The sequence below is a fragment of the Gallinula chloropus genome, assembly GCF_964237585.1.
Source record: "Gallinula chloropus genome assembly, contig: HAP1_SCAFFOLD_412, whole genome shotgun sequence".
NCBI classification, from domain to species: Eukaryota; Metazoa; Chordata; class Aves; order Gruiformes; family Rallidae; genus Gallinula; species Gallinula chloropus.
This window is the reverse complement of record NW_028168706.1, coordinates 18928-28005: the sequence shown is the minus strand read 5'-3', so window position 1 is coordinate 28005 and position 9078 is coordinate 18928. Positions and strand designations below refer to the sequence as shown.

At 71.9% G+C, this 9078-nt stretch overlaps 2 protein-coding genes across 5 annotated transcripts; both read left to right on the top strand.

The window, feature by feature from the left end:
* The first annotated feature begins 233 nt into the window (after positions 1-233).
* Positions 234-3710, top strand: YJU2B (YJU2 splicing factor homolog B). Of its 3 annotated transcripts, none has more exons than XM_084280693.1 (10): positions 234-282; positions 535-574; positions 682-735; positions 1268-1350; positions 1465-1520; positions 1646-1706; positions 1807-1949; positions 2040-2212; positions 2907-3028; positions 3134-3710. In XM_084280693.1, the coding sequence occupies exons 2-10, from the start codon at positions 572-574 to the stop codon at positions 3549-3551; spliced, it is 1113 nt and encodes a 370-aa protein (XP_084136819.1). In that variant the 5' UTR covers positions 234-282; positions 535-571; the 3' UTR covers positions 3552-3710. The 3 variants fall into 3 exon arrangements, with proteins under 3 accessions (XP_084136819.1, XP_084136818.1, XP_084136817.1); XM_084280692.1 differs by having other exon boundaries at positions 2907-3045; XM_084280691.1 differs by having other exon boundaries at positions 2907-3710.
* Positions 3711-4308: 598 nt separating this feature from the next.
* MRI1 (methylthioribose-1-phosphate isomerase 1) lies at positions 4309-8636 on the top strand. Of its 2 annotated transcripts, XR_014618011.1 has the most exons (8): positions 4309-4443; positions 5335-5576; positions 6459-6628; positions 6722-6898; positions 7022-7246; positions 7851-8022; positions 8402-8457; positions 8565-8636. XR_014618011.1 is itself a non-coding variant. In XM_084280690.1 (6 exons), the coding sequence occupies exons 1-6, from the start codon at positions 4312-4314 to the stop codon at positions 7988-7990; spliced, it is 1086 nt and encodes a 361-aa protein (XP_084136816.1). In that variant the 5' UTR covers positions 4309-4311; the 3' UTR covers positions 7991-8027. The 2 variants fall into 2 exon arrangements, 1 of the variants encoding a protein (XP_084136816.1); XM_084280690.1 differs by lacking the exons at positions 8402-8457; positions 8565-8636 and having other exon boundaries at positions 7851-8027.
* The last annotated feature ends 442 nt before the right edge of the window (positions 8637-9078 follow it).

Here is a 9078-nt window from a genome sequence, read left to right as displayed (position 1 = left end):
GTTGCTATGGGCCCCGTTGCTAGGGGCCTCATTGCAATTTGCCCCGTTGCTATGGGCCCCGTTGCTATGGGTCCCTTTGCCATGTGTTCCGTTGCCGTGTGTCCCGTTGCTATGGGCCCCGTTGCCATGGTTCCCGTTGCCACGGGCAGCCGCCGCTGAGGGCGCTGCGGCGCAGTGCGCATGCGCGGTTTCTGTCCTGGCCGCGCCTATTCCGCCCGTGACGTCAGCTGTGCGCCGGGTGACGCAGCGGAGGCGGCCGGGCCCGGCGAGGAGCAGGAGGGGGTCGGTGCTGCCGGGACGGGGGTCCCGTACCGGGGGTGGGAGGGGCTGGACACGGCGACCCCGGGTCGGTTGCCGGGCTCCCGGGGCGGGGCGGGGCGGGGGGGCGTCCCGGGCCCTTGTCCCTCTACCGGGTGGGGCCTGGTCCGGGCCGTGGCCTGGTCCCGGGGGGGGGGGGGTGCCCCGTACCGGGCCCCCCTTACCGGGCCCCCCGTACCGGGCCCCCCGCTGACAGCGGCTCCTCTTCCCCGCCAGGTCCCGGCCCCGCGGCGCTTGAGCCCCCGCTGCCGCCATGGTGAGTAGGGCCGGGGGCTGCCGGGGCCCCGCCGGGGTCCCCCCGCCGGTTCTGCCCCCCCCGGTTCTACCCCCCGGTTGTGTTTCCCTCCTCCCCCCTCCCCGCAGGGCGAGCGCAAAGGCACCAACAAGTATTACCCGCCGGACTTCGACCCCGCCAAGGTGGGGCTGGGGGGCCTGGGGCTGGGGGGCCTGGGGCTGGGGCTGGGGTGGGGGCTGGGCCGGGGGCTGGGGTGGGGGGCTCGGGGCTCGGGTGGGGGGGTCAGGGGCTGGGTGAGGGATTGGGCCAGGGGCTGGGCTGGGGTGGGGAGTGAGGGGCTGGGGTGGAGGGTGAGCAGCTGGGTGAGGGGCTGGGGCTGGGGTGGGGAGTGAGGGGCTGGGGCTGGTGCTGGGGTGAGGGGGTGAGGGGCTGGGGCTTGGTGAGGGGGGTGCTGAGCTGGGGTTGGGGGGGTGAGAGAGTGGGACAGGGGGTGAGGGGCTGGGGGTCTGAGGGGCATCAGTGGGGCGAGCGGGGGGTTGGGCTGGGGTCAGGGGGCTGAGGAGCTTCAGTGGGGTAGAGGGGTCTGGTCTGGGGTGGGGGGTGAGGGAGTGGGATGGGGGGACTGAGGGGCTGGAGTGGGACAGGGGGTGAGGGGCTGGGGCTTGACTGGGGGTGGGGGGTGGGCGAGGGGCTGACCCCCCCCTCTCCCCCCAGCATGGCTCCCTCAACAAGTACCACGGCAGCCACCCGCTGCGGGAGCGCGCCCGCAAGCTGTCCCAGGGCATCCTGGTCATCAGGTGAGGGGACAGACCCTGGGGGTGTCTGCACGTCCCCCCCGCCCCCCATCACAGCCTGGGGGGGCCCATCCCCACCCCCTGCATCCCTCTGTCTGTCTGTCTGTCCGTCCCCAGGTTCGAGATGCCCTACAACATCTGGTGCGACGGCTGCAAGAACCACATCGGGATGGGTGAGCGCTGCCCCCACCACCCTCCCCTCTGGGCTGCCCCCCCCCACATCCCAACGTGGGGCAAGAGGAGGGGAGAACCCCCCCTGTATCCCCCTCCCCCAACACCCCTTTCCCCCCCCTCACAGGCGTCCGCTACAACGCGGAGAAGAAGAAAGTGGGGATGTACTACACAACCCCCATCTACAGGTGGGTGCTGCAGCTGTCTGGCTGTCTGTCTGTCCGTCCGTCCCCCTCCGCTTCCCGGGGCCAGGGTGTGGTGAGACCTCCAAATCCCCCCTCCCCACAGGTTCAGGATGAAATGTCACCTGTGTGTCAACTACATCGAGATGCAGACGGACCCGGCGGGCTGCGACTACGTCATCGTGAGCGGCGCGCGGCGCAAGGAGGAGCGCTGGGACATGAGGGACAACCAGCAGGTCCTGCCCACTGGTGGGTCCCATAGGGGGAGAGAAAGGGGGGGTTTTGGGGCAGGTGCCATCATTTTGGGGTTGTCACCTTTCCTTTTCCACCCTGTCCCAGAGCGGGAGGAGAAGGAGAAGCTGGAGACGGATCCCATGTTCCGGCTGGAGCACGGGGTGGCCGACCAGGCGGCGCTGAGGAGAGCGGTGCCCACGCTGGCCAGTCTCCAGGAGGCCCAGAGCGCCTGGAAGGATGATTTCGCCCTCAACAGCCGCCTCCGGAGGCGTTTTAGGGTGAGGTTGAGGGGGGAATTTCATGGGGAGCCCCCCAAGGAGTGGTAGGGGGGCTTGATGGATCCGCCCCGGTCTGCCCAGGGAGAAGATGCTGCAGGAGAAGGGGGGGTGGGGGGAGTTTTGGGGGCAGTTGAGGGGGCTGATGGGTCTCCCTGGAGGGGAAGATGCTGCAGGAGAAGCGGGGGTGGAGTTTTGGGGGGACTTGAGGGGGCTGATGGATCCCCCTGGTGTCCCTGGGGGGAAGATGCTGCAGGAGAAGGTGGTGGGGGGAGTTTTGGGGGCAGTTGAGGGGGCTGATGGGTCTCCCTGGGGGGAAGATGCTGCAGGAGAAGCGGGGGTGGAGTTTTGGGGGGACTTGAGGGGGCTGATGGATCCCCCTGGTGTCCCTGGGGGGAAGATGCTGCAGGAGAAGGTGGTGGGGGGAGTTGAGGGGGCTGATGGATCCCCCTGGTCTCCCTGGGGGGAAAATGCTGCAGGAGAAGGTGGTGGGGGGAGTTTTGGGGGGAGTTGAGGGGGCTGATGGGTCTCCCTGGGGGAAGATGCTGCAGGAGAAGGTGTGTGTGGGGGGGAGTCGGGGGGCTGCTGGGTGCCCGGTCTCCCCAGGGAGGAGGAGGAGACGCTGCAGAAGGTGGTGGTGGTGATTTTGGGGGGAAGTCGGGGGGGGGGGCTGATGGATCCCCCTGGTCTCCCCAAGGAGGAGAAGAAGACGCTGCGTGAGGAAGAGGAGGAGGCGGCGGCGTTGCAGGCGAAGGCCGGGCTGAGCATCCCCCTGGTGCGGGAGGCGGAGGAGGACCGGCGCCTGGCAGCGCTGCTCAAGTACCAGAGCCCCGACTGTGCGTGGGCTGGGGGGGGGCGCGGGGGGCTTCGTGGGGAGGGGTCTCCCACCCCCCTGACCTGTCGCTGCGCCTCCCCCTGCCCCAGCCTACGAGGAGAAGCAGCGGCTGAAGAGGACGGAGATCTCCAGCCGCTCCTGGTTCCCCCCGGCCGCCGGCGCCAGAGCGGGAGAAGCGCTGAGGAAATTGAGTCTGGGGGCTTGGGCACCGAGGGGAAGGGGGGGCGCCCCCTCCTCAGCCCCCCCTCCAGCCACCCCCACTGGTTTGGGCATCGTCCGGCGCCGTTCCGGAGAGGGAGGCGAAGGAGCAGCGGAGCCGGAGAAGAGAGAGAGACCCCCCCCCAGCCCCCCCAGAATGCAGGGGGGGGGGGAGAGTGGGACAGCCCCCTGCTGCCCCCCCAGCCCCGAGCCCCCAGCCCCGTGTTGCCCCCCCAGCCCCCAGCCCCCCCCAGCCCCCCTCCCCACATCCCTGGTCGCCGACTATTCGGACTCCGGCTCCGAGGCTGAGACCCCCTGAGCCAGGGGCTGGGGCCGGGGCTGGACCCCCCCCCACCTCCAGGCTGGTCCTGGGGGGGCCCCCAAACACCGCCCCCCCCTCCACCCCTCTGGTTATCCCCCCCCCCTAATTTATACCCCCCCACCCCCCATTAAACACTGTCAGTGTCACGGGCGTCTCTCTGGTTCTTTGCACCAGCGCGGTGTGGGCACCCCCCTTCCCCCAGCTGGGACCCCCCCCAAATCACATCACCCCCCCCATGCTGTGTGTCCCCCCCAAATCCCATCCCCCCCCATGCTGTGTGTCCCCCCCAAATCCCATCCCCCCCATGCTGTGTCCCCCCCAAATCCCATCCCCCCCCATGCTGTGTCCCCCCATATATCCCATCCCCCCCCGTGCTGCGTCCCCCCCAAATCACCCCCCCATGCTGTGTGCCCCCCAAATCACATCCCCCCCATGCTGTGTCCCCCCATCCCCTGACCCCAGGGTGTGTGTGGGGGGTCTCTCCACACCCCCCTTCCCCCCATCCCCCAGTTCCCTCCCAGTTCCCTCCCAGTTCCCTCCCAGTTCCCGCCCAGTTCCCGCCCAGTTCCCGCCCAGTTCCCGCCCAGTTCCCGCCCATTTCCCTCCCATTTCCCTCCCATTTCCCTCCCATTTCCCTCCCATTTCCCGCCCATTTCCCTCCCACTTCCCTCCCAGTTCCCGCCCCGTTGCCGCCTCCCGGCCGAGCCGTTGGCGCTGGGGGCGGTGCCGGTGCCGGTGGCCGCGGCCATGGCGCTGGAGGGGATCCGGTACCGCCGCGGCTCCCTCGCCATCCTCAACCAGCTGCGTCTGCCGGCCGAGCTGCGCTACGAGCCCGTGGACGGCGTGGACCGGGCCTGGGCCGCCATCCGCGCCATGGAGGTGGGCGAGGGGCTCCGGCACCCCCCGAACCCCCCAAACCCCCCCCGAACCCTCCCGAACCCCCCCTCGACCCCCCCAACCCCCCCCGAACCCCCTCGAACCCCCCGAAACCCCTAGAACCCCTCGATCCCCCCCGACACCCCCCCGAATCCCCCACGGACCCCCCCCGAACCCCCCGACCCCCCCCCGAACCCCCCCGCACCCCCCAGAACCCCCCGAAACCCCCCGAACCCCCCCCGAACCCCCTCGGACCCCCCTGAACCCCCCCCGACCCCCCCCGACCCGCCCCCCCCCGAACACCTCGACCCCCCCGAACCCCCCCCAGAACCCTCCCGACCCCCCCCGAACTCCCCCCGAATCCCCTCGAACCCCCCGCACCCCCCCAACACTCCCGACCCCCCCCCGAACCCCCACGAACCTTCCCGACCCCCCCCCGCCCCCGAACCCCCCCCGAACCCCCTCGGACCCCCAGGACCCCCCTCGAACCCCCCCGAATTCCCCCGACTCCCCCGAATCCCCCCCGCACCGCCCCGAACTCCCCCCGAACCCCTCCCGAAGCCCCCCGAACCCCCCCGACCCCCCCCGAAGCCCCCCGACCCCCCCGAACCCCCTCGAACCCCCCGACCCCCCCCGAAGCCCCCCGACCCCCCCGAACCCCCTCGAACCCCCCGACCCCCCCGAACCCCCCCGCACCCCCCAGAACCCCCCGAAACCCCCCGAACCCCCTCGGACCCCCCTGAACCCCCCCCGACCCCCCCGAACCCCCCCCCCCCGAACACCTCGACCCCCCCCGAACCCCCCCCCAGAACCCTCCCGACCCCCCCGAACTCCCCTCGAACCCCCCGCCCCCCCCGCCGCGGGCCGGTGACGGGAGCCGGGCGCTCCCCGCAGGTTCGGGGCGCCCCGGCCATCGCCCTCGTGGGCTGCCTGAGCCTGGCGCTGGAGCTGGCGGCGGGCGAGGGCCCCGCGGGGGACCTGGAGGCCCTGGAGGCCTTTGTGGGCCGGCGGCTGCGCTTCCTGCTCACGGCCCGGCCCACGGCCGTGAACCTGGCCCGGGAGGCCCAGCGGCTGCGGGAGCTGGTGCGGCGCCGGGCGCAGACCCCCGGGGTGACGGCCGAGGAGCTGAGGGAGAGGTACGGGGGGGGCTGGGGGGGCTGGGGGAGAGGTATGGGGGGGGAATGGGGGAGAGGTACAGGGGGGGCTGAGGGAGAGGTACGGGGGGGGGAATAGGGGGGGGCTGAGGGAGAGGTACGGGGGGGGAAGGGGGGGGCTGGGGGGGGCTGAGGGAGAGGTACTGGGGGGGAATGGGGGGGCCTGAGGGAGAGGTATGGGTTGGGGGGGCTGAGGGAGAGGTACGGGGGGGGAATGGGGGGGGCTGGGGGTTGTGAGGGAGAGGTACGGGGTGGGAATGGGGGGAGAGGTACGGGGGGGACTGGGGGGGTGAGGGAGAGGTACGGGGGAGCTGGGGGGGTGAGGGAGAGGTATGGGGGGGGCTGGGGGGGGCTGGGGGAGAGGTAGGGGGGGGAATGGGGGGGCCTGAGGGAGAGGTACGGGGGGGCTGTGGGTGGGACTGGGGGGGGAATTGATAGGCTGGGGGGAGGTGGGGGGGATTTGGGGAGATTTTGGGGCAGGGGGATGTGTGGGGGAATTTGGGGGAAGGGGGATGTGGGGGGGAATGGGGGGGAGATTTGGGGGCAGGGGGAGGTGGGGGATTTTGGGGAGGTTTGGGGGGCTGTGACATTTTGGGGAGCTGGGAGAGGTGTGGGGGCTTTTGGGAGGCTGGGAGGGGTTTTGGGGGGGCTGGGGGAGGTGGGGTGGGGGGGTTGTGGAGCAGGGGAATGTTTTGGGGGACTGGGAGGGGTTTGGGGAGCTCGGGGGAGCTTTGGGGGGCTGGGGAGAGGTGGAGCAGGACCCCCCAGGGGGAATTTGGGGTGTCAGGTCTCCTGGGGTGGGGGAAATGGGGGTGTCAGAGGGAGATGTGGGGTTATGTGTGTCCCCCTAACCCCCCCCTCCAGCATCATCCAGCACATCGAGGGGCTGCTGGAGAAGGACCGCGCCGACAACCGCAGCATCGGGGCGCACGGCGCCCGCCACATCCTGGGGCGCGTCCCCACCGGCAGCGTCACCCTCCTCACCCACTGCAACACCGGCACGCTGGCCACCGCCGGCTACGGCACCGCCCTGGGTAAGGACCCCCCCCCAGAATGGCACCATCATCATCATCATCATCATCATCCTCATCCTCCTCCTCCTCCTCGTGTCCCGCCGCTGCCCGCAGGGATCGCGCGGGCGCTGCACGAGCAGGGCCGGCTGGGGCGGGTGTTCTGCACCGAGACGCGGCCCTACAACCAGGGCGGGCGGCTGACGGCCTTGGAGCTGCAGCACGACGGCGTCCCCGCCACCCTCATCGCCGACAGCGCCGCCGCCGCCGCCATGCGGGACCGCGGCGTCCAGGGTGAGCGCCGTGGCGGGTGATGGGGCGGGTGGGTGATGGGGTGGGTGGTGGGGTGGGTGGTTGGGTGGGTGATGGGGTGGGGGGCACCGAGGAGCCCCGCTGACCTCTCGCCCCCATCCCCAGCCGTGGTGGTGGGAGCCGACCGCGTGGCTGCCAACGGTGACACGGCCAACAAGATCGGCACGTACCAGCTGGCGCTGGCGGCGCGGCACCACCGCGTCCCCTTCTACGTGGCGGCCCCCAGCTCGTCCTGCGACCTCGAGCTGCCCCGCGGCGCCGACATCCCCATCGAGGAGCGGCCGGCGCAGGAGCTCACCCACATCCAGGGGCTGTGCTTGGCCCCCCCAGGTGGGTGCTGGACCCCTCCCCACTCCCAATTTTGAGGGCTGTAGGTGGGGGGGACCATTGTGGGGTGCTGGCTGGGGTCCCCTGGGTAGGGTGGGGGTGGCTCCATGCCCCCCCCCAACCCCCTTCCTGGGGTGCTTGTAGGGCTGGGGGGTGTAGGGGATGTCCTGGGGGGGGGGGTGTCTTCTGTATTGGGGGGTCCCGTGTGGGGCGGAGGGGGCCTGGAGTGGATGGGGGGGGTGTAGACTCGTGGTTGGGGGGGGATGGAATTGGGGGTGTCCCATCCCAACTGGGGGGTCCGGTCCATTCTGGGGGGGGGTGTCCCATCCCTATCAGGGGGTCCCTGTCATTTTGGGGGGGGGGGTCCCATCCCCATCAGGGGCTCCCTGTCATTTGGGGGGGGTCCCATCCCCATCAGGGGGTCCCTGTCATTTTGGGGGGGGGTCCCATCCCCATCAGGGGGTCCCTGTCATTTGGGGGGGGGTCCCATCCCCATCAGGGGGTCCCTGTCATTTTGGGGGGGGGGGGTCTCCATCGGGAGGGTCCCTGTCCTGGACGGTCTGACCCCCCCCATCCCTCCCCCCCCCCTCCCTTTCCCCGTGTGCAGACATCGACGTGTGGAACCCGGCCTTTGACGTCACGCCGCACGAGCTCATCACGGGGGGGATCGTCACCGAGTGGGGGGTCTTCGCCCCCGGGGAGCTGCGGCGCGCGCTGGCGGAGCACGGCGCCGCGGGGGGGCAGTAAAGGCCGCGCGGGGGCACCACGCGGCCGCCTCGGTATATCCCGGTATCCTTTGTGCCTCCACTCCCTGCCTCGGTATATCCCGGCGTGCCTTGCGCCGCCTCCTCCCGCCGCGGTATATCCCGGCGTCCTTTGCGCCGCCTCCTCCCGCCCCGCTATATCCCGGCGTGCCCCGCGCACGGGACCCCGGAAGCGCCGCGCCGCAGCCATGGCTCAGGGGAGGCCCAAAGCGGCGGCCAAGCGGCCCGGGAAGGCGGCGGCGGCGGCAGCGGCCTCGTCCCGGGGCCCGCGGAAGGGAGGTGAGGGGCGGCCGGGGGGCGGGGGGCGGGCGGAAGGCGGGAGGGAGGAGCGGGCGGGCTTGGAGGGGCTCTGGGGGCGCCGGCAGTGACCCCCCCCCCCCCCCCCCCTCCCCAGGCCGGGTCATCGCCCCCAAGAAGCTGCGGGTGATCCGGCAGCAGAAGCTGAAGAAGGTGAGAGACGGGCCGGGGAGAGGGGGAGGGAGGGAGGGAGAGGGGGAGGGAGGGAGGGAAGGGGTGCTCGGGGGTGCCCCCGGCTGCCCCTAACCCCCCTCGCCCAGCGCCTGGAGGTCGGAATCCGGATGAAGATCGAGCGGGAGGCGGCGCAGCGAGCGGCCACCGGGCTCCCCAAGAAGCTGGCGGTGGTCTCCGCGGCCCCCTCCAACCCCAGCCCCGCCACCGCAGCCCCCCGGAAAGGCAAAGCCAAGAAGGGCCGGGGCTGAGCGCAACACCCTCCCCCCATCCTCCCCCCCATCCCCCTCACGCCCCCGTCCAGCCCCTTCCCGGGCGCGGCCGCGTTGAACCCGCTGGGTAATAAACGGGGTCGGGGCAGCGAGCGGCCCCTCCCCGGTCTCTCCGCTCTACCGGGGTCTCCGGGGTGGATGTGTCGGGCTTGCGCCGGGGGGGGGCGGGGGGCGGTGTCTGGGAGGGGGTCGAGGCGGCGGGGGGCGGGGGGAAGCTCAGGGCCGGGGGGTGGGGGGGGGGTCCCGCTGTTCCTCCCGAGCACAACTTTATGAATGGAGCCGCGCGGCCCCGCCCCTTCCCGCTGATTGGTCCGCCGCGCAGTGACTGGCA

Excerpts from the sequence above, each read along its gene's own strand:
- YJU2B (XM_084280691.1), top strand. Across the intron at positions 1,521-1,645 it reads CAAGAACCACATCGGGATGG|GCGTCCGCTACAACGCGGAG; the intron begins GTGAGCGCTGCC and ends CCCCCCTCACAG. Across the intron at positions 1,707-1,806 it reads TACACAACCCCCATCTACAG|GTTCAGGATGAAATGTCACC; the intron begins GTGGGTGCTGCA and ends CCCTCCCCACAG.
- MRI1 (XM_084280690.1), top strand. The coding sequence starts at position 4,312 with ATGGCGCTGGAGGGGATCCGGTACCGCCGCGGCTCCCTCGCCATCCTC. Across the intron at positions 6,629-6,721 it reads CGGCTACGGCACCGCCCTGG|GGATCGCGCGGGCGCTGCAC; the intron begins GTAAGGACCCCC and ends CGCTGCCCGCAG. Across the intron at positions 6,899-7,021 it reads GCGGGACCGCGGCGTCCAGG|CCGTGGTGGTGGGAGCCGAC; the intron begins GTGAGCGCCGTG and ends CCCCATCCCCAG.